The 23,668-nt window shown below is 42.5% G+C and overlaps 1 protein-coding gene across 2 annotated transcripts in view; it reads right to left on the bottom strand.

The window, feature by feature from the left end:
* Positions 1-14,052, bottom strand: part of ROR1 (receptor tyrosine kinase like orphan receptor 1) — a 263,762-nt gene extending 249,710 nt beyond the window's left edge. Inside the window, exon 1 of one of the 2 annotated variants that reach the window (XM_075936157.1) lies at positions 13,742-14,052. Coding sequence is in view for 1 of the 2 variants with exons in the window: in XM_075936156.1 (XP_075792271.1) it covers positions 13,742-13,832 (91 nt within the window). In the remaining variant the exon portion in view is untranslated. The remainder of the gene's footprint in view (positions 1-13,741) is intronic. The other variant, XM_075936156.1, reaches the window with a different exon arrangement.
* Positions 14,053-23,668: the final 9,616 nt, after the last annotated feature.

Here is a 23,668-nt window from a genome sequence, read left to right as displayed (position 1 = left end):
TAGACTGTACAATACTACAAGACAACAATAATAAAACAATTTTGATATTCTCTTGTCACAAAGATGCTACTTTTCTATGAACAGCGTAACAACAATAGTTGTAATAATTTTGTGAGTAAAAATACAGAGGGGCCAGGCTTATTGGGTAGAGCATAGATCATCTAATTTTAGCTCTAATAATTTCTTCTGTGGTTTAGACACATCTTGTACCTTGGGGCAGTTGTAAAGATTACACAGTTAATATTTTTACAACTGTACCAGTTCTAAGGATTACAATATGCAACGAATCACATTTCTTGACATTAATAGTTATTGAGATTACACATTTTTAAAATAACACTATCTGAAGAGTAATACAATGGGTTCAAAGGACTAGTTGTTGTGGTTTGTTTGTTTGTTTAGGGGGAGGAGTTAAATGAGTATAAACAGCTTGACTGCCATAGTCATTCCAGTATGCTGATGGCAGCTACAGCATCGGACCATCTCTACTCATTATGTCCCTTTACAGATCAAGTTAAAAGACTAAGGATTGTACAGCTCATAGTAAGGATACAGAAACTGGCTGTATGTATAAACTGTGAGTATACACCATTTTTTTCCATGGACAGGCAAAAAACTTAAAAGTTTTTGCAAATCTAAAAAAGAAAACAATCTACCAAAAAAATCAAAATTGTTTTAACGCTGTATTAGAGAGACTGCAATGCCACCCACGTATCCCCAAGGGACTCCATTCAGCCCTAGTAAATCCATTCTGTCTTTAGCCAGATGTCTGGCTATCTGAAAGACTTCAATGATTAGCAATTCCATATAATATGTTCATATTTGCATAAAAATGCTGTTTGCAAACTGGTTTAGATTAACCAAACACACCCACTGTATAATGTTTCGTAACAAAGCCTGGGACTGAAGCTAAAACAGAATAAAAACAAATTCTTTAATAACAAACAAGAATCTGTCCAGATGATGAACACTAAGACTTAGCATCATTGAAGTTCTGCAGCTGCCCACTTCTTTAGAGTTTAGCAGAAGCCCTAGCTCATTATGCAGGAATTCAGCACCTGTTCTTTCCTGGTATTTTTTCATGGTCAAGGTACAGCACCGCTATGCTTCTGCCTTTCAACCAAAGCAGACCAGAAAGGTGGTCTCATGATTAGGCACTCAACTGTGGCTCAGGAGAGCTGGTTACAATTCACACCTCTATCTACCTCCTGTGTAATCTTGAAGACGTCCCTTGGCCACCCATCCTCTGACTAAGTTTAGTTATTGTGAAGTATAGATAATGCTTCCTTTGTCTTGTTTCTTTAGACCAGAGTCTCAAACTCACAACCCAAGGGCCATCTACAGGCCAGAACATATTTGCAGTCCAGCTTAGGAGACCAAGGGAAGGGCAGCATGCCCATGCCCAGAGCACCATCACATCCTCCATCCCCGAAGAGATAAGGCTCCAGGGATGGCAGCAGCAGTTCCGTCTCTATGCACTTCTTCTGGTGGTATGAGCCGGGGTGAAGTGGAGCAAGGTGCTTCTCCACAGCTCCAGCTGCCATGGAGAGTGCTCCTGCCCAACAGTCAGGAGAGTGCTCCAGCCTTGCCAGGCCTGTGGCGTGGTGCAGCGGGCCCAGCTGGGTCACAGCAGCCTGATGCACCATGGGCAGGGGGCACTCTAGCCCGGTCAGAGCAACTCCCCCCACAAGAGGAGGGGAGGGCAAGCCCACTACCAGCTGGAGCAGCCCCCTGTCAACCTCCATTTAAGCAGTTAATTGGTTAAACATAAGGTTAACCAATTAACGGATTTAAATGGGATTTTACAACCCTATTTGAGACCCCCCCCCCCCCCGCTTTAGACCGTTAAATGGTTTTGGACAGGATCTTGCTGATACTATGGCAATATATAGCATCTAGCACAAGGAAACCCTGATCTCAGTTGGAATGAGAAAACAGAGAAAAAATACCAGCATTCTCTTTTACAAGTTTAGAACTATGCAGTGGCTCACTAAGATGGTTTCCAATAAGCTTGGGTTAGCACTTCAAACATACCCAATAACTCAAAATAAAATTCAGATGAAACCACCACAAACAGCATGTTTTGCATAGATGTAAATATGAAACCAAAACCAACCTGTGTTCATTTAAAACCGGCCCCAGGTTTTTTGAATGGGTTCAAGAAACTTAACAAATGCTCTGACAAACCTGGACTGAATTTTAAGTATGTAACAAGAAGCAAAAACAAGGCAGGTTATATATGGTTTCCAGTTTCACAGCAAATATGTACGTTGCCTTGACTAGGATATTGTAATCTCAGACCCTCATTGTGTTAAACTTTTACAATGAACTCTTCACAGCACTTAGGGCTCGGAAAAATGTTCAGGCAAATGATGAATTTATCCAAGACTTTGCCCAAAACACAAACTGAACCAGATTAAGATATTTCTCACTGGAAGCACCACCATTATTTTTCAGACATTTACCTCGTTTTGGCCAGGAGCACTGAAATACAAGAGGCTCATTGCAGAGTAATATTAAGCCAACCTGCAGATAAGGAATACTAAATACTTCATAGAAAGGTAATTTGATAAGTGAGAATAATTGTTTGACTTCTCGGTGCTGAACCAAGCCTCCAACCCAGTTGAGGCCAGATCTTCAGAGGTAATGAGTGCCCACGATCAGTGTTCCTTCTAATTTCTTCATACATGTGCAGAATAAATTTTGTTATATACACTGAGGCATGTGTGTGGAGGTGCACCACCAGTAGAAACACATGTTGCCAACTGTGGGCACTCTGCTAATTAGCTGGGTGTTATTTGAATCTCTCCTGGGTGGCCGCCCAAGTGCTCACCTTTCAGCAGATGTGGGAACCTTTTCTGGGTCGGGGGCTACTGACACACAGAAAAAAAAAATCAGTCAGGGGCCACATACAAGTGAGAAGCAAAAAGCCAAAACCAAACCTGCACTGATGTGGCCCTTGACTAAGAATGAGAAAGACACTCTCCACATTCCCCTTACACACCAGAGCCTAGGGGGGACCTAGCCTACTAGATTGTGTGTGCTCCAGCCCCATGGTAGGGCAGCAGCGGGGGCTGGAGCCCCAAAGTGGGCCCCCCAATGCTGGGGAGGGCATGACCCTCAGGGGCCAGATCCAGGCAAGCCAGGGGCCGCATCTGTCCTCTGGGCCTGAGGTTCCCCACCTCTGCCTTACTGGAAACACTGCCCATGACTGAAAGTGAAATCAGTGGGGACTACAGATACTCAGCACCTCTGTAAGTGAGGCCTTTGAGGGTCATAATAGTCCCCCTATCATGGCTCAAGTGGGGACTGATCCTGGGATCTTCAGCATTAAAAGCACAGACCTGATCCACAACCTCTTGAACCAAAAGAGTACTTCACATAAGAATATCCATACACAATGTGTGGGCCAACTACTAGCTGGGCAGCAGCATGACACTCCTAGACAGCATGTTACACTTACATCTGCAGCCTTTGAGAATAAGGTTTCACAGAAGTTCAATAGAAAACGCTGCCTGCCTGTGGATGAAACTGAGATGTTTATCTCTGGAGAGGAATTCCCATGCTGTGAATTTGAAAGAGTATATACCTCCAAAGTCAATCCTGAGTGCGAGGGGTGACAAAGTGTCTTCTAATACATTTCCACTCTCTGGAGGGAATATGTGATGAGGTTATAAAGTTACTTAACATTTTTCCTTTCTTATCTCTGATCTTCCGATTTCCCATGGCCTGCTGCTGTGCTCTGACACAAGGACTGCACCATTCTGTCTCTTTCCCAGCTACTTCACTACTCTTGGAGCATATGTTTAGACCCAAGCTGTAGAAAAAGCAGAGCATCTGGGAAAGAGACAGAAGTATAGTTGCTGACATCCCTCGAAGGAACAGAGCAGCAGGTCGCAGGAAGCTGTTGTGAAGTATCAGTTTCAACATGTGACCTAGCAGGCTTAGAAAACCCTTTTAATAAAATGCAGGTTTCTGCCATGGTCTCTAGTAACTGCCATATGAACCTGCTGCAGAAAAGGAGCTGATCTGTTAAGAAGCACTAACACTGAGCACTCAAAATTGCTCGAATCCCCAACACAGAGTTAGCAATAGAGCAAATGCTGAAGAGGACTAAAATCATCTCTTAATAGCAACATACTGTAAACATAGATAAGCAGCAGAGAACAATTTCTACTGCTAAGTATGAATTTAGGTCATAACACACTATCTAAATTAAGAGTGCACATGATTGCACGTACCCAACTCCAATTAATTGTAGTGGAAGTTAAGCATTACAGAGACTAAGATGAGAATACTACACTGTATCACACAGATGTACATGTACTCAGAGAGAAAAAAGAGAACATATAGTCAAAGGGTGTTTAAATTTTGTCATACACTCATTAACGCAAATACAGCTATATGAAATCTAGCTGATTTAATATTATTCAAGTAATTCATCTAACATATTTTGTGTTAGTATAAACTGCACGATGATTCTTTATTTTCCAAATGTCTCAGCTAGCATAAAACTCAGCTCTGCACAGAAGGCCAGCACAAAGCAAGGCTTAAGTGATGTATATGCCTTTCTCAGACCCTCTGCACGGGGTAAATTTCACTGCCACCTATACAGAGCTAAGCCAATACTGGAATTTAATGTTTTTAATATAAAATATTAATGATTTCCCCTATTGTTTGCCCGGGTTTGGCAATACATGCATTGGTTTAAAAAAGGATATTGTAGTCATTTTGAATTTCTACTCTTCTCATCTGTCAGATAGGATGCAACTCCTCAGGACTGACTGTGACATCTTGAATCCTTGTTTGTGCTTTCCCTGGTGTATTTAATTGATTGTTTTAAAGTGGTAATATCTAACTAATCAGACCCCAAATCTGTGTGTCAATCTTACCAATAAGCACCTTGGGATTCTATTCACAAGTCATCAGCCATTTCCTTTGAAATGCAACTTTGCAAAATTATTTGGGAGGCAGGGAACTCAACTGGTTCCATTTCAGGAAGAGATCTTACTAAAGAACCTGAGGAGGATATGGAGGAGCTTGCCTTAATGCTTTCTGTCATAAAGGGCTTGCTTTTCTTAAACAACCTTTGTTTCAAAGCTTTACAAGTCTGGCTGAATGGAATGGGAATTTAACATCACATTGCATTGCAGATCTGAAATACAGATCTGAAGAAGAATACAGATCTGTGCCCACGAAAGTTCATGATACCATATACATGTTTTGTTAGTCTATAAAGTGCTACCAGACGATTTGTTGTTTAAGTTTACCCTGTACAGACTAACTCAGCTACCCCCTGAAGCTATTTAGCAAAAGGTGCAAACTTCTTTTCCTAGCTCACCCTGTATATACCAAAACATCAAAGTAATCACTGAAATTTTAAAATGTTCCTTGTTTATTGTTTTAAATTGTTATCACAAGGAATTAGAAATATGTACTTCAGTTAATCAAAATACTGTGTTATTTATAAAATGTCACTGAAAATTGCTCTCATCTATTCAAAGCTGTATTGTTTTTATAATAGGAGTGATGGGGCAACAAAATGGCAAATGAAATTTAATGTGGATAAGTGTAAAGTAATGCACATCGGGAAAAATAACCCCAACTATACGTACAGTATGATGGGGGCTAATTTGGCTACAACAAATCAGGAAAGAGATCTTGGAGTTATTGTGGATAGTTCTCTGAAAACTTCCACGCAGTGTGCAGCGGCGGTCAAAAAGGCAAATAGGATGTTATGAATTATTAAGAAAGGGATAGAGAATAAGACACAGAATATCTTACTGCCCCTGTATGGTACGCCCACATCTTGAATACTGTGTACAGATGTGGTCTCCTCACCTCAAAAAAGATATTTTGGCCTTAGAAAAGGTTCAGAAAAGGGCAACTAAAATTATTAGGGGTTTGGAACAGGTCCCATATGAAGAGAGGTTAAAGCGACTGGGACATTTCAGTTTAGAAAAGAGGAGACTAAGGGGGGATATGATAGAGGTATATAAAATCATGAGTGGTGTGGAGAGGGTGAATAAAGAAAAGTTATTTATTAGTTCCCATAACAGAAGAACTAGAGGACACCAAATGAAGTTAATGGGTAGCAGGTTTAAAACTAATAAAAGAAAGTTCTTCTTCACACAGCACGTAGTCAGCCTGTGTTACTCCTTGCCAGAAGAGGCTGTGAAGACTGACTATAACAGAGTTTAAAAAGAAGCTAGATAATTTCATGGAGGGCAGGTCCATAACAGGCTATTAGCCAGGGGATAGAAAAGGTGTCCCCTGGCCTCTGTTTGTCAGAGGCTGGAGAAGGATGGCAGGAGACAAATCGCTTGATCATTGTCTTCAGTACACCCCCTCTGGGGCACCTGGTGCTGGCCACTGTCGGCAGACAGGCTACTAGGCTAGATGGACCTTTGGTCTGACCCAGTACGGCCATGCTTATGTTCTTATGTGATTGAGTTAAATGTCTGCCAATATTACTATTATTGGGAGCCATAATTACAATTCAAGGCCCCACTATGCTACTCTAGAGAGCAGGTATTTGGTAATCAACATTTTTACAGTGCACTAATAATACTAAGTATGGACCCAGTCTTTCAAACCTCACTTGTGAAAGTTGTGCTTGTACTGGTCACGTACATAGACCAACTACCTTCAATGCAAAAGACAATATAGAAAAGTAAAACCTGATTTGCCAGTTTTTCTGTGCTACTACTTTAACCAAATATACAGTCATATATTTTTATTTAGTATATTCCATTAACAGAACTTTTAATATATAGTAAACATTTTTAAAGATGAACTACAAAAGTGAGGTTTTTTTTATTAATGACAAGGTGTGAAATTGACTAGCTTTGCCAAGATCAGACCATGATCTTATGGTTCACATAGCAGTTTCTCCTCGACAAACACGGGTAGATATTTTCTGCTCAGTTTTACTCTAATAATTATCACAAGATTGGTACATTACACTGACATAATGAATAATACACATTTTTAGCAGCACACAATAAATAGTTTATAAGTAGTCCATAGTTCACCAGATTTCCAAACAACACTGTTTCTAAATTTACAGATTTAAACAATGTTTCTAAAAATCCCATACAATTTTAAACATAAAATTCGTAACTGAGCTTACAATCGCTCACTATGGCAAGATGACAGTGGGGGAGAAGGCCTGAAAGAAGTACACCATTTATTTTTTTATTAGTTATCTTTTTTATATTTCTGGCATGTAAGATAACCCATATGTTAGAAGCAGCTGCATTCAGTTACAGAATTTTGAAGAATTTCCTACTCTGAGGTGTTTTGTAGTGTCTCAGAAGGTTATTGTATTTCTATGCATGTCTCTGAAGAAAAGTATCCAGTGTCACACCTCCAGGAAGTTGTGGGCGGGTGGGTGTGTCCAGCTTTAGATATTTGTATTTCAGAGCTATAAGAAATCTTTAAATACACACCTGCATCGATCTCATTGGCAAAGGCTTAAGTTAACTAACATGTTCTATGTGTATATAATTAGCACGCCATTCTCCATAGACATGATTACAGTAATACACATCTGATCATTCATTTGTAGTTAGTGCGACTTTTGAACAGAAGTGCAAGATACCAAAATCAAACCGCTCAAAAAACCTATTTCCATCTTCAATATGCTATCAGTCAATAATAGAAACATTTTATTTGTTTGAAACACACTATACATATCGACTGAAAAAGAAAACTATTGCTCTGTGGATGAAAAATGGCACTTCTATTCAAAGGAGAAGGAATGCTAATCCCTTTAAGGTAACGTTCAAAAAGGGCAACAGTTTTTCCTATTATCTAAAACGTGTAGTCTATGGATCTAAGCCTTTATGATATGCTTAAAAATGGTTTGCCCTATTCATGCTGCTTCCTCCACAACTCTAGCTTAGCTCACAGCACTACATTATATTCATCAACAACAACAACATGTACTGGTCATCTGAAGAAGTGGGCTGTGCCCACGAAAGCTCATGATACCATCTACATGTTTTGTTAGTCTTTAAAGTGCTACCAGACTATTTGTTGTTTTTTTAAGTTTATCATGTGCAACTGGAACAGTAATAGCAATAGCCATCACAGACACTGTGACAAGTGAGGGGAAAATGCCAGGTTACAGAATTCCTGTTCTTCACATTCACACTAACCTTGTGGTTTACTCAGAACATTGTTGGGCCAACTTCTCGGTGCCTTTGGCAAGAGCATTTTAAAATAAAAGCAGCATGCACATAAAAGTAAATAATTTAATTTGTTTTTTCTAGGTCTTGTTTCCTGCGCGGTGGCTGCCAATTCTTCCAAAACAAAAACAAAAAACAGAAAAAGTAAAGCAACTTAGTTCAAATTCTGCATGAAGCATGGATTACATTTAAATGTCACAAAGGTCACTGTGTACTAAATATGATGCAGCAAGCTATGATGTGCCAAAATGCTTATATTTTAGCTTACAAGATCACGTGACTCTTTCAAAGCCAATAACCAGTCAATTTTTTAAATTATTATACGGTACTACTAGAAAGACAATAATGCAAGCTAGTTTACATCACATGATCATGTCTCAACTAGATAATTATCTGGTAATCCAAAGTGCATATGAGCAGATTTTTAGGCCCCTGTCCTACACACGCTTGAATACATGCTTAATGTTATTCATATGAGTAGTCCTGGTGAACTGACTACTCACATGAATTAATGTATACTCATCCTAAAGAGCCTGCATGATCAGACCTTCGATTTTGAACTCCTTGGAGTGGAAATGTTTTTATATGTGTTTGAACAGGATGTATTAGGTACACATTGGGGACTCTGGTTTTAGTGTAATAAAATATTAAATAAAAATCCTGTAAATTTAATGCGTAGGCAGACCTTTGATTACCATATCAATATATATATTAAAACTTTCCTGAGAGTGAAAGTTTCACAGTTGTTAAGGTTACCAGTATACAGGCAGTCCCCGAGTTACGTGGATCCGCAGTTACGAACGGGGATTTCTCGCCCTGGAGAACTGGAGCAGCGGGACGCCTGGTCCCGCCACCCGCCTTCTCCGGGGCGAGAAAAGCTGCTCCCCGTCTCCCTGGTCTGACGGGAGCAAAGCGGAGGAGCACCGGGGGCCGGACCCGCGGCCGCTTCCAGATCAGCTGGAAGCGGCCGCGGGTCCGGCTGGGTGCTCCGCCGCTTTGTTCAGCGTCTCCCTGGTCTGCAGACCAGGGAGACGCTGAGCAGAGCGGCGGAGGACCCGGGCCGGACCCACGGCGCTTTCAGCTGATCTGGAAGCGCCGCGGGTCGCCCGGGTCCTCTGTGGCTTTGCTCAGCGTCTCCCTGGTCTGCAGACCAGGGAGACGCTGAGCAAAGCCGGGGAGGACCCGGGCCAGACTGCGGCGCTGATCTGGAAGAGCCACGGTTCGGCCCGGGTCCTCTGCCGCTTTGCTCCACGTCTCCCTGGTCTTCTGGGGGGGGGATGCAGCTAGTGCCCCCCCAGCAGACCAGGGAGACGTGGAGCAAAGCCGGGGGCCTGTGGTAGAGCAGGTGGGGCACTGGCGGTTGGTCCCGCAGCACCGCTCCTTGGCGCTACTGGACCAACCCGGCAGCACCCCAGCTGCTCTGCCTCAGGCGTCCTGATTCAGCTGCTGATCAGTTTCAGCAGTGGCTGAATCAGGATGCCTGGGGCAGAGCAGCTGGGGTGCTGCTGGGTTGGTCCAGTAGCGCCGAGGAGCGGCCGCGCTACTGGACCAAGCCAGCAGCACCCGAGCTGCTCTGCCCCAGGCGTCCCAAAGTCAGCCGCTGCTGAAACTGACCAGCGGCTGACTACAGGAAGCCCGAGGCAGAGTTGCTCTGCCCTGGGCTTCCTGGAATCAGCTGCTGATCAGTTTCAGCAGCAGCTGACTTGGGGACGCCTGGGGTTCTTACCTTGAATCTGTATGTAAGTGGAACTGGTGTCCAGATTCAGCCGCTGTTGAAACTGATCAGTTTCAGCAGCGGCTGATGCCAGTTCCGACTTACATACAGATTCAACTTAAGAACAAACCTACAGTCCCTATCTTGTACGTAACCCGGGGACTGCCTGTATAACGATGTTCATTAAAGGCCTTGTTTCACATATCTGAAAAAAAAATCCTTCTTTACATCTGAAATGTCCATGCTTAGTCTCAGCCAAAGCATATGGACTTTTTTGGTGGTGGTAGTGTGAAATGGGGGAGAAAAATTCATTCATCTATTTTAGAATTACACACTTCTAATTTATGTATTTTTACATGCATTTTGGCTTACACAAATCAAAATCTGCTAAATTTTATCATTTTAGATTTTCAGGTTAGTTAATCTTCACCGAGGTCTAGATCCTTACATATTTAGAACAAAATAATAATTGTATTATTTTTAAAAATTCTCATTTCATGATGATAATGTTTGCTAATCTGAGGCAATACTTAATCTGGTACCAAATTAACATTGTAACTAATATCTGAGAAAAAGTGTATAATAACAAATATTTCCATAGACAATATTTCAATACAGCAGTTGATTCTGAATTGAAATTCTTATAGAATCATAGAATAATAGGACTGGAAGGGACCTCGAGAGGTCATCGAGTCCAGCCCCCCGCCCTCAAGGCAGGATCAAGCTCCGTCTACACCATCCCTGACAGATGTCTATCTAACCTGTTCTTAAATATCTCCAGAGAGGGAGATTCCACCACCTCCCTTGGCAATTTATTCCAATATTTGACCACCCTGACAGTTAGGAATTTTTTCCTAATGTCCAATCTAAACCTCCCCTGCTGCACTTTAAGCCCATTACTCCTTGTCCTGTCCTCAGAAACCAAGAGGAACAAATTTTCTCCTTCCTCCTTGTGACACCCTTTTAGATATTTGAAAACCGCTATCATGTCCCCCCTTAATCTTCTTTTTTCCAAACTAAACAAGCCCAGTTCATGAAGCCTGGCTTCATAGGTCATGTTCTCTAAACCTTTAATCATTCTTGTCGCTCTTCTCTGTACCCTTTCCAATTTCTCCACATCTTTCTTGAAATGTGGCACCCAGAACTGGACACAGTACTCCAGCTGAGGCCTAACTAGTGCAGAGTTATGCTATTACATAGCTCATAAATAGCACAGAATAGAACCTTTCTCCAGCAGAATTTATGGTAAATCCAACAAGACAAATTGTGGTCTTAAACTTTGCTGATGGAACAGAATAAGATTTGGAGTTGAAGGTTTTTAAAACTTTTACTTTATTAAAAAAGAAAACAAAACCACATGCTAAACACTCAATTAGTATTAATTTAAACACTAAAAGTCTGGGAAGTGAAAAAGGGAAGGTTCATAAAATTAATTTAGCCATTTTAATGTTTATGTAGTTAAATATACATAAAATATTCCACAGAAGACATTCATACTCAACATTAGCCAGCTATCACCACACAGATGTCAAAGAACTCTTTCTCTATGGTTAGACCGTGATCCGGAAATTAAATGTGTATGATTTGAATCTTGTACTATGGACACCAACAGGATCCAACAGCAGAATCAGAGTCACAATGAAAGACAAAGATGGTCTCAGACTATTGTGTAGTAACTGTTAGTAACAACTGACTTTTTAAAGGACATTCAATCTACAGAATATGCAATATGGTTAAGTTAGTGTTATCAAAGCCTTTTTCCACCATTATGGTAGCCATGTTTGGCCTTAAAATCTGAAGAAGAGTTCTGTGTAGTTCAAAAGTTTGGATCTTACAGCAATAGAAGTTGGTCCAATAAAAGATGTTACCTCATACACCTTGTCTCTTATTAAAACCTTAACTTTTTCATCGAGTCTGAGTATTTAATCTTAAACTTAACATGCCATCAATATACTTTTTTCTTTTTGAATATAGATTATGGCCAAGGTTTTCACAAGTGACTTGATCAACTTGATACATCTTATAGGGGCCTGATTTTAGGTTATACAGGTTCAGCATTTTCTGAAGCCTATCAAACAATCACACAAAAATCACTAATCGGTTTTGAATATCTTAACATAAATACGCACTTTTTACCTAATATCAGTTCAAGCTATCAGCCTCACTTCTTTTACTGTATGTGATCTAGTCAAATGTAAAATTACTGAAATGGCTACAATTAAAAATAAAATAAAACAATATTAAAGTGAAATCATCACAAACATTGATGATTTGTGTTAAGGTCACTGTTTACAATTTGCCCTGAAACCATACAACTATATATAGTTACAGTGGGCAAACCATTCCACATATAGCTGGAACTAAAAAGACAAGTCATCATGGACAATATTACCTGAGAGACCTTAAGTCAAATATCAGAAGCAGAATGAAATACCTAGGAATAGTTACATTTGGCTAACAATTCAACTCTTTATGAAGCAATTAAGTACATATCAAGTATAAAACTTGACTTCATTAACTGATATATGGGAGTGTTTGGAATCAGGGGAGAATAAGCCAAATATGCCTCTTATGAAAGAGCTGGTAACAGTATTTTTTTCAAGACAAAGAATAACGATGTGAAGTCATAAAATAACTTTAACTACTGGATTAAAATGTTTGCAATTTGAAAGAGGTAAATTGTAGACTTAAAATTCTTCAGCGGATATTATTCAGGATGAACAAACTGATGTTAAAGCTTTAACTTATGTCTGCTTCCTGGTTATACGCTCTCCCCTTATTAACAGGATTTTTTGAAGTAAGTTATCAACTGATATACATTTAATCATAGGCAGAATAGATTCTAGTACTCTTAGTTATGATAAATCCGTAAATCAATTTGGTAAATTCATGCGGTAATCTGATATAGACAATGTTTCATACAATCAGCTTTCAGGTCAGTCTTAGTTAATTAAAAAAAAATCACATTCTAACGTCAACGGATTGTTGAAAAGGCTTCTTGTTCAGTGTTGTCCTTTAAGGAATATTGTCACTCTCCTCGTTAGTACCTTAGGCTGCATGGGTGCTTTTCTAAATCCATCTTAAAAACAAACCAAAAAGGGGGCTCTTTCTGTTGCCCTAACCAGCCCCACGCATCCTGCCAATGGGGCTCAATCTGGGCTGCCGATTGCATGTTAAAATGAAGCCCTGACGGCTTAAATCAACTTTTCACCCCTCCTCAAAGAAAGAATCAGTTGTAGCCACAGGACCAGCCCATCTTCGCTTTCATTGTGCCCCAGCACAGAGAGAAGGGGGAAGCACTGATGGCTTCCCGCAGGGGGAGGTAATACGCTTTGCCTTTCTTATTAGCTTTACTCTCAAGGTTGCCATTGTCTTTAAAGAGGACGGGCATCGAGTATGCAATAGATTGCGGCTTAGAACTCACACTCGGCCCCGCTGCGCCCAGCTTTTAGCGCACTTTGCAAATGCAAACAGGCAGTGCGCGCCCCATACACACAAACACACACACGCTGCTGCTGCTGCTCCGCCTCTGAGCTCCCCCGGCTGCAGCTGAGAACGGTGGAAGCCGCAAGGGAACCAGCGGGGAGCTGGGGCCCCCTCAGCAAGCCCGTGGGTCGCTCCCACAGGCAGGCCCCGCGGAAAGGTCGCTTCCAACCCCTCCACGGAGCGGGCCAAGCCGAGCGGGTCGTGGGGAGGGGGAAGCCGAACCCCTTCCTACAGCCCCGGCCGAGGGGGCGGCCCCGCCGCCAGGGGGCTCCCGAGGGCAGCGCGGCGGCTCCCCCCACTCCGGGAACGCGGCGCAGCAACTTTCCAAAAGGCCCGCGGCGCGTCTTACCTCGGGCTGCGCCCCCGAGCTCCGCCAGGCTCCCTGCGTGCAGCAGCAGGAGCAGCGCCAGGCTCCGCTCCCAGCCGCCCGGCCGGGGCATCGCTGAGCCGGCTCTCGCTACTCCGACATCCGCAGGACCGGAGCCCGGGCCAGCTCCGCCCGCCGCGCTGTGCCGGGCGGGCTCTGCCCTCCCAGACCTTCCCCGCGACGGCTGGGCACTGAGCGGGAGCGGGGCGGCTGCTTCCCTCCCTCAGCCCCTTCACTTGTCACTTTCCAAAAATCTCCACTCACAGCCCGGCCCCGGCACCCCCCGCCGGCGGGCGGCCCAGCCTGGCCCGGCAGCGCCCCCTGCCGCCCCGCCGCGCGCTGATCCGGCCCACCTCGCCCTTCCCAGCCTCGGGAATCACCTGGAGCGGGCCCAGGTACTGGAACTGGGGGCGCCGCTGCCGGCACCTATAAAGGTTCCTGTTTGGGTCTGTGGCCCTCAGCACCGCCCCCTCCCGCTAGACACGTTCCAGCCCCCGGGAGAAGTACTTGGGGTGCCCTGGAGACTCCGCCCCGATCACTCCCCCCTCTCGGGAGAGAGGGGATGAACCTACTGGGTCACTTAGCCCAGTGAGGCTCTGTGCTCCCAGGATCCTCGTGCCTGACCCAGGAGGAGTCCCCCAAATGGGGATCCTGGCCAGGGGCGAAGGATTGATGGAGGTCGGAGAGGGCTAAGTGAAAGAATGGAGTGGCTGCTGGGTGCCAGAGTGTGTTTTCTGCCCCCTTACAGCATTTAGCTCCATGGCAACTCCGGCCCCTCAGGGAACAAACACTGTTGGCCCCCAGCTGAAGGATGTGCTGAGGAGAAGTGTAGTGGGCTGGATTGGAAAACTGTGGTGACAGCAGCAGCAAGGACCTGGTCCCATCTGAGTCCCCCATATGGTGCTTTCCTCAAGCAACGGTGTGAGGGGGTGATCCTTGGGTATTCCTACTACCAGGCACACCTGAAGACCAACTCCAGAGGATTGTTTGACCACTTTCTTGTTCTCTATACCATCTAGTTATATCTGGAGAGTTTCCAGCACTTCCTTTGTAGATATTGCATTACTCAGAGATGGTTAAGCATTTGGCCATCTAAGGCACTATATCCTAAACAGCTAAAATATCATTAGGACTTCCAGGATCACTCACTCAAAATTAGTCCTAATAGTTTTTTCTGTGGGTGGTTTGCCACCTGGGTCCTGTTTTCTCTTTCTGTACATCAGAAAACTTGAATGCCCTGATGTGCCTTAGCATTGTTTACACCAACTGCTGCAGCATGCACTCAAAGCCATGGGCATCTCATGGATGTGGGGGGGGGGACACACACATGGAGGCACATTCCCTCCCAGATTTCTGCCAGAGTTTATATTCCCTGATCTGAACTCTGCTACATATCACCAGAGCCTTTAAATTATTCCCTTTCCCTCATTATCAGGAATTATGTCTCACCTCTGTTCATCTGCAGATTTCACTGAGGCAGATGTTTACTTCCTCTTCAGATTATTAATTAAAATGTAAGTAAAACTGGGCCTGCTAGAGATAGAGTGGATGCTGTTGTTATCTGAAGATGACTAGGCAAAATTGACACAAAGATCCCCTCTGAACTAATTCACAACAGCAGGGAAAGGTCATTTTGTCCCTGACCCTAAACAACATGGGTTTGACTCCACCTGCCCTGAGGAGGAATTTCTACTTTATTGAACCTTGCAGCATCCCTCTAGATATTTCACTTTTATCTCCTATTTGACTCAGAACAACTGCAAACTGTCAAACAAAAATCACCTCTGTATATCTCCTGGTATTTTTAGAAGAATGAATCTCAAAACCCACCTTCAAAACAATACATAATCTAGAAACTGTTAAGCAGTTTCACAGTATTATGGTATAGCAGGCTTTAGTGTTCTAGGACAGGCTGGTTACTATGTATATGGAAAACACATACCTGCAATGCTCTAAATAAAATAAGCAGTATTCAGTTGTGAATCATGGGTCCTGTATAGCAATAATCCATGAGATGATATGTGTTAGGAGACTGTTGGTGCATAGCGTACATGCTGGGGGGGGAGAAAGAGACAGAGAGCTGATTACTTTTCCACACCTGAAAGGTATACCATTTGCTACAATGAACTTCTTGGACTGTCCTACAACTAATGCAGCATGGCTGGTTAATTTTACATCTTTAAAAATCCTTTTACAAATAATCTGGTGGGGCTGTAGGGATGTATTCTCCCACATTTAAAAATAGTTTGTAGTAAAAAAAAAATAACCAGAATGAATAGTAAGGAGAAAGCTTTAAATATATTTTCTCTGCTAATTTAAATATCATTTGTGTGTTTATTTTTCTGTTTTTCTTTGGCTTTTGTAGATTTCCTAGACAATTTTGACCCTCTCTCTTTGTCCCCACAATCAGGTCCTTGGAGATCCAACTGCCTCTTCAGCATCAGATTAAAGCTTAGCAGCCATTTACAATAGATTTTATTTTAATAAAGATATTTGGGTATATTGAATATCTCCCAATTTAGTTTTTAAACTAAAATCTGAGTTAATGTGCCTAAAAGGGAAACAAACTGCTGCCTGACGCTTCAGGGGTGACCATATGTCCCAAAATGAAAATGGGATACTGTGAGGGGAGAGCCCAAGGCCCTCCACCATCTCCTGCAAGGGGCTTGCTGGTGTCACTGCTCACAGTTGGCTCGAGCCACCTGCCATTGCCACTTCTCTGAGACCACCCAAGTCCCGCAGCCTGGTATCGCTGCTTGCTTCACCCAATGTTCTTCCTCCTTCCTTAGGAGGGCACATCACTTTTGGGGCAGAGGGAAGGAAAATGGGAATTTGTCCTATTTGATGATCAGTCAGCAAGAACAAACGGGGACAAAGGCCAAGTTTTGCCAAATAATTAGGGACGTCCAAAACAGGGCTTAAAAGGGGGGCTATCCTGGCAAAATGGGACATGTGGTCACCCTACACTTCAGGGCTATGTCTACGCTGTCCCCGTTTTGCGCAAAAAATATGCATATTAGGCAAAGCGTGGAATATTGCTGTACCTCATTTGCATAATTAATAAGGCTCCATTTTTGCTCAGAAACCCCCTCTTGCACAAGAACCGTACTTCCACATTTTTCCAGGAAGAACGGCCCTTGCACAAGAGGGGGTTTTTGCAAAAAAAAGGGGCCGTGTAGACAGCTCCTTTTTGTACAAAAGCCTCCTGTGCAAAAACGGAGCCTCATTAATTATGCAAATGGGGCCCGGCAATATTCCACGCTTTGCCTCATTTGCATATTTTTGAGCAAAACGGGCAGTGTAGACAAACTATCACACCCTATATCTGGGCTAACTCACTTTTCCCCTTCCTTCCCCACTACTCATGCAACCATAGTGTGCAGACCCTTAATATAGAAGGTAGAGGTGTTCTTTGGGTGTTATGAAAATTGGAACTGTTGGAAGTTTGTGCATATGATAAATAAAAGTCCAGCCAACCAATCACAATTTTACTTTGTGCCTGTGTAACTATAGTCTAATGCTTCAAAGGGGTAACCAAGTTAGTCTGTAACAGGAAAAACTTAAAAAACAAATAGCTTAGTAGCATCTTAAAGATTAACAAAACGTAGATGGTATCATGAGCTTTTGTGGGCACAACCCACTTCTGCAGATGACTGTCATCTTTGTTGTTTTTTTAAGTATATTCTAATGGAGGCTTTCCTTCATCTCAAACAGGGGGCCTGTGTTCCTAGAGTGAGAGGCTCACTACTGCCAACAGGAAGTTCCAAGGAGCCATGATTTGCATCTTGTCTACACTACCTGCTTTGCTGAAAGAGGCAATGCAAATGAAGTGCAGATTAGCCTTTTCTCATGCTTCATTTACATACTCTCTTTCATTCAGTTTTTGTGCAAAAACAAACAATATGGATGTTTCCTTTTTGCGCAAAAACCCCCTTTTTTGTGCAAGACCCTTATGCCTCTCTGGGAGAGGTAAGCAAGTACATTTATTACTATTTCACAAATGCAAGCTGAGGCACAGAAGTAAAATAGACTAAGGCCAAGTCTACACTAGGAAACTATTTCAAAATTACTAAGACTTAACTCACAATTTAACAAATTTGAACTAGTGTGTCCTCACTACAGGGAAGCACTGAAATTAGTCTGAGGCAGGCTCTGTTAATATGGATGCCTTAGACTTAGACTTAGAGCCCAGTGAAGCACTCTGGGCAGCTGTGGGAGGCCTCCCGGATGCCAATAAGTTTGAATTAGAGGCACCAGAGCATCCATGCTAACATTATTTCAAAATTACTCTCTCAGAATTAACGTTACTCCTTGTGAAAAGCAGGAGTACAGCGTTCAAATACCATAACCTGTTATTTTGAAATAATGGGCTTGGCAGTGTGGATGCATCACTTATAAACTCAAACTTGGTGGGGGAGGATTTTGAATAAGGTCCTAGTGGAGACCGCAGCTAAGTGACATGCTCAAGATTACAAAGAAAGTCTGTGGCAGTGTAGAGAACTGAACTCCAGGTTCACTTTCCTCTCAGCCATTGTGTTGGGCATCGCTGCAGTGAATTTATCATAAAAGAGATCTATGAAGTAAATAGATCAGATATATTCAATGTGAAGGAATGAACAAATAACTGTACAGCAATAACATAGTTAAAATTAAGTGTTTTATGTATGTCCAGCAAACTGCACTCAATTAGCAAATACAAATCACTTCCTGGCTCGAAGACAGTTCAACACAGCACACAAATGAAAGTTAAGATGATGTTTGTGAAATACATCTGCTCTTAATCTGCAACATTCTGAAGTCAATACAAATATTTTTCCCCTAAAATTTTGCAGTCAGGAAGTCTGAAATGTGCCACAGTGGAAGAATTAAAAATAAATTAAAGCTGAAAACTAGTCTTTATAAGCAAAACACAAAACTAAATATTAAAAAAGAAAAACCAATAGCACAGAGTGTTCGTGAGTATGTAATGGTAAAGAATAATCAAAGCAAACAAACACTGACTTGGGGATAGTAATTTTAGATTAGATTTCTCCTACCTAATCCATTGGATTCCATGGTGATGTAATGCTCAGATAAAACTTTGGAAGGGTCACTCTAGGGAGCAGAAGCAACTGCCTTAATGCACGTCTACATATTTTTCAAACAACAAAATGCTTGTACTTAATATAGTTGCAGAATTGGTTCCTGCAGAGAAAACACATTACACACATTTTTTTAAAAGAAAGAGAGCTAAGGAGCTCTCTGTCTGGGAATGATTTGTAAGTACAATAAAGCTAACAAGAGGATGCTAAGAAAAATGTTGTAAGAGAATATTTTCAGAAGTACAACACATTAAAAGAGCAACATTACAAAGATACTGCCAAAGCTGGTTCTTAAGGATCATGTCACATTACAAAAATGTCCTTGTTTTCCTTTCCCAAATCCATTCTCTACTTCATATTTCCTTATCTCACTAATAAATACCACATTTTATTGACATGTTTCAATTATTTGGGGCCAGATCCAGCATAGACAGAAGCTAGAATTTTAGGATAAGGTTCATTCTGTTTCTGGATTTATGGAGAGAAAACATGCACAGTATTAATCCAAGGCTTTTACTTTGATTTGTAAATGTCTAGTGTAAGATACCAATCAATGGTTGACTTTTTCCAAAAAGGCTAGGGGATTTACACTTTGGGACAGTGACTCTCTCTGTCTCTGCGTTTGTGTGTGTTTTATAGGTAGCTACAAGGGTCATTGAGCCCCAAATTGAAGCATGTAGGCCACTGAGGGGCAACTTAAGCTAGTGAGTGGACTGCATGAGTGGTCCTCCTTCATCTCAATGTGCCGCAAGATTGTTATAATCAAGACAGTCTTCTGGGCTGGCTAGGATAATTGCACTTGACTACCTAGAATGTGCAGGATATGCCAACTGAACCATAGCAGCACTTTGATTGGATGCAGTGGGAATGCATGTCTGTCACAATATAGTGTGCAACTGGCATGCCCCTCACTTCACATACCCTTGAAGGGTGTGTCACTTTTGTAATACTGGAAACCAACAGAATCTGGCCACCTTAAGTGTGAGCAAGGGTAAATAAAATGTCTCATGGGCCACGCATAGAACTCGATTGTTCACCACTGATCTAGGGACTACTGCATCACAAACAGTAATGCTGTATCTCATTAAAATTAGTGGAAGATATAGTTCTAAACCCTCTAGATCAGTGGTTCCTGATCCGTGGTCCATGGACCCCTGGTGGCCCGTGATAGTACTGTAGGGGGTCTGCGGAAAGTTTAAAAGTAAGGATTGGGTCCACTGCAGGACTGGGCCTTTCCGCCAGGCGATTCTCACCTGGGGTTTGCAGTTCACGACTGTCCTTCCTCCCACCACTGTTTACACCCCAGCCCGCCCACTCAAGTCCCATGGTGGGTCCAATCCTTATTTTTTCTTTTCCTTTTATTTTTTTTTCTCCTCGAGGCTCTGTGCCTGGCCTAGAACAGACTGCCAGGGCAGGAGCTGCCTTTGGCCATGAGAGCCCCTTTGCCTTATCCTCCATGGATAAGGAGGTGCCAGGAGCTGAGGAAGCAGCACAGGCCAAGGGACATGCTGGCCATCCCTTCCTGCCGCTCCCCTTGACCCAGTGTGGCGAAAGGTAGGGACTGGGAGCTAACAGGCTCCAAGCCTGCAGATGCTCCAGGTGAATAAAAAGTCCCAGCACACCAGTGGTTTGCCCTGCTAGGCTGGGTGACAGGAGACCCTGGGAAGTGCTGCAGACTCTGCTGGGACATTTGTTTACTTGCAGAATCTGAGTTTGTTTGTTTGCAAGCACAGAGCCTCTGAGCTCCCATTGGCTGTGAACAGCAGCCAATGGGAGCTCAGAAGCTCCATGCACTGCAGTCTGCATATCCTTCCGCCCACACTGAAGCTGACAAGCTGCGACTATCCTCTGGAGTCAGCTTATAGACGGGTCAGTCACTTTTTACCATTTTTTCTCTTTTTGGAAACGATCATGTTATGTGAATACGTCATCCTGCTCTAACCATTCAAAAGCTATTAGAGTGGCAGGAAGTTAGTTGAAAAGAAAGGAACCAGGAGACCATTGTGGAACATGAAGTTCCATTTCAAAACAAACACAAAGTAAACGGAAAATGTGAAAATATAGCAATGTGTACTTGGAGTTAGGGTTTACTTGCACTGGCAATTAATCTGAACCATGTCCATTATGCTTACTCTGTAAAGAGGTACTGTCAAATGAGAGCTTAAAACCAGCTAATCTTCAGCATCATGTTGAAATGAAACATGGTGAATATGTTTCTAAGCCAACTGAATTTTTTTAGAACAAATTAAAAGAATTTAAGGAAAGTAAGAAATTAATTGAGCACGTAGCCACAGGCAGTGACAATGCTAAGGCGATGGAAGCCTCTTATTGGGTGGCTCAACTCATACCAGGACAGGAAAGACACGCACTATTGGAGAGGAATTGATATTATCCACAGCAAAGGAGACAGTGAGTGCAATGCTTGGCGACAAGGCCGACAATCAGATTGGTTTAATTTCTCTCTCAAACAACACAGTTCAGTGTAGAATTGACGAAATGTCTCAATGTTAAGAATCAGCTGACTGAGAAGGAAAGTCACTTCTATTCTTTGCAAATTGATGAGTCAACGGATATCACAAACCATTCAAATGACTCCCCCCTCCCCCCCCCCGCATCCCCCTTCTGTTCTGAAATGTGATTTGTCCTTTTCATATGTGTTCATTTTTTTAATTGTATCTTTTGGTATATATGGTTGTGACTATTTTCTTCCACTATTTGATCTGAGGAAGTGGGTCTGGCCCATGAAAGCTCATCATCTAATAAACCATTTTGTTAGTCTTTAAAGTGCTACATAGTCCTGTATTTTGTTTCTCCTGTCAGTTGTCAGATATGACTACAACCGAGAGGTCCAAGTGGTCTTTCTCTTTTGCAAATCTTTGCCCACATGCACAACTGGCAAGGCTATTTTTGATGTGTTGAGTGATTTCATGAGGGAGCATGATATTGCACAGGGATCAGTACAGATGGGGCTCATGCAATGACCAGCCAGTATACTGGAGTAGTAGTCAGTATACTGGTAGCATTGGCACCATTAGCTACATTCATTCACTGCAGCATTCACAAGGAAGCGCTAGCTGTTAAAAAATGCCTGCTGGCCTAAGGATGGTTTTGGATGAGTCGGTGAAGATCATCAATTTCAAGGCCTGTCCATTGAATTCAGGACTATTTGCTGCTTTGTGAGGTGGGCAGTGATCACAGCCAACTTCTTTGCACAGAAGTTCGTTGGCTTTCGAGAGGAAAGGTTCTCTCGCACCTGTTTGAATTGCGTGATGAAGTGAGGATTTTTTTTGCTGGACCATCATTTTGAGTTCTCTCATCACCTCGTTGAGTTTCCTTGGCTAGCTAAATTGACTTACTTAGCCGATATCTTCAGCTACCTAAATGGACTTAATCTAAGTCTGTTATCTGCACAAATTTCTCTATCCCTTCCACACTGTAGAGACACATACTTTTACCCAGTTCCTAGGGCTCCAGGTGCTACCCTGTTAATTTACACACCCACCCTTACCCAATTCCTAGGGCTCGGGGCATAACTTCCTGCGGGTTTTGCAGGATCTTTAACCACTGAAAGAGCCTTACACAGTAATATCTTTATCCTCTATTTATTGACAATTCCCAAACAAGCAGAATACACATGCTAAGCAGACACTGTCATTCTCACCAATCTTGATACAAGCAGACTTCCCCTGTTGGCAAGCAATATCAGCCTCTCTGGATCTTAGCTGCTGCACATCACGGTCATGCAGGAGAATCCTGGCAGCTCTTATCTTAGGCTGTGTCTTGGAGGTGAGTTCTTCTTCCAGGTCTTCCCTCTTCTTCTTGGTGTTCCTTGTCTCCCTTTGGTCTTCTTCCAGCCTTTTGCTTCTTTCCTTCTGCTTCTGTTACTTCTGATCTTCTTCCTGGTCTCCTTCTTGGACCCCAGTTTATATAATGAAACCTGAGTCCTGCTTAGCTATACCTTAACCAATTATTTTAGTATAATTTTACTAACCAATCATAACAAAATTACCTAACTAATCATACCCCACCACCTTAATTGATTTACACCTAGTAAAATTAATTATACAGCAGAAACAGTTACAAACCAGAGATCACAGTCAAACAATAAGAAAGTATAACGACAATGATCATAGAATGAGGATTCCACAACGTCAAGTATTGATAAGCAGTTTTTTGCTAGACAGAATGGTGTTACTTAAGTTTTCTTTACCCATCTTAAGATCTGTTTCTTTATCTGGTGACAATGGGGGGCTATCAGGACAAAATCCCCTTCTCACAGCCTGGTGTGACACTATTTTAATACAAAATAGATTGTATTTTGTATTAAAATAGTGAATATGTGACTCTAGACCTTACAGCTAATGGCTGCTGCTCTTCAGTCTGGCTGCAGAAGGCAGTTTTGGCTGCCAATATGGCTTCAGGCCTTGCATCATGGTTATAGAAAAACCATATCGTTACAAGTCTACAGGGAAAAGCTGTGACCATCTTCCATGTCCATGACAAAATTGATGCCATGATCAAGAAACTGAGGCTGTGGACATCTCAACTTGATCAGTCCAACTATGATTCTTTCCCAAATTTGATTTTTTGGCCAGCTCAGAAATGCAACTCACAGATAATGTAAAATGTGAAATCAGAGAGCACGTGCAAAACTTCAAAGTATAGCTGCATGAGTACTTTCCTGTTACCAGCACGAACGACAACTGGATCAGAAACCTTGTGCACCTTGCTACCAACAAACACATGTTTGACATTTTAAGAACAAGACAGTCTCGCTGAACTATCACGCGACAACTCATTGAACCTTGTCTTCAAACAAAAGCCTCTG

Source organism: Pelodiscus sinensis, chromosome 9, assembly GCF_049634645.1.
Source record: "Pelodiscus sinensis isolate JC-2024 chromosome 9, ASM4963464v1, whole genome shotgun sequence".
NCBI classification, from domain to species: Eukaryota; Metazoa; Chordata; order Testudines; family Trionychidae; genus Pelodiscus; species Pelodiscus sinensis.
Note: the sequence above shows the minus strand (reverse complement) of the source record. Positions and strands in the feature narration are given on the sequence as shown.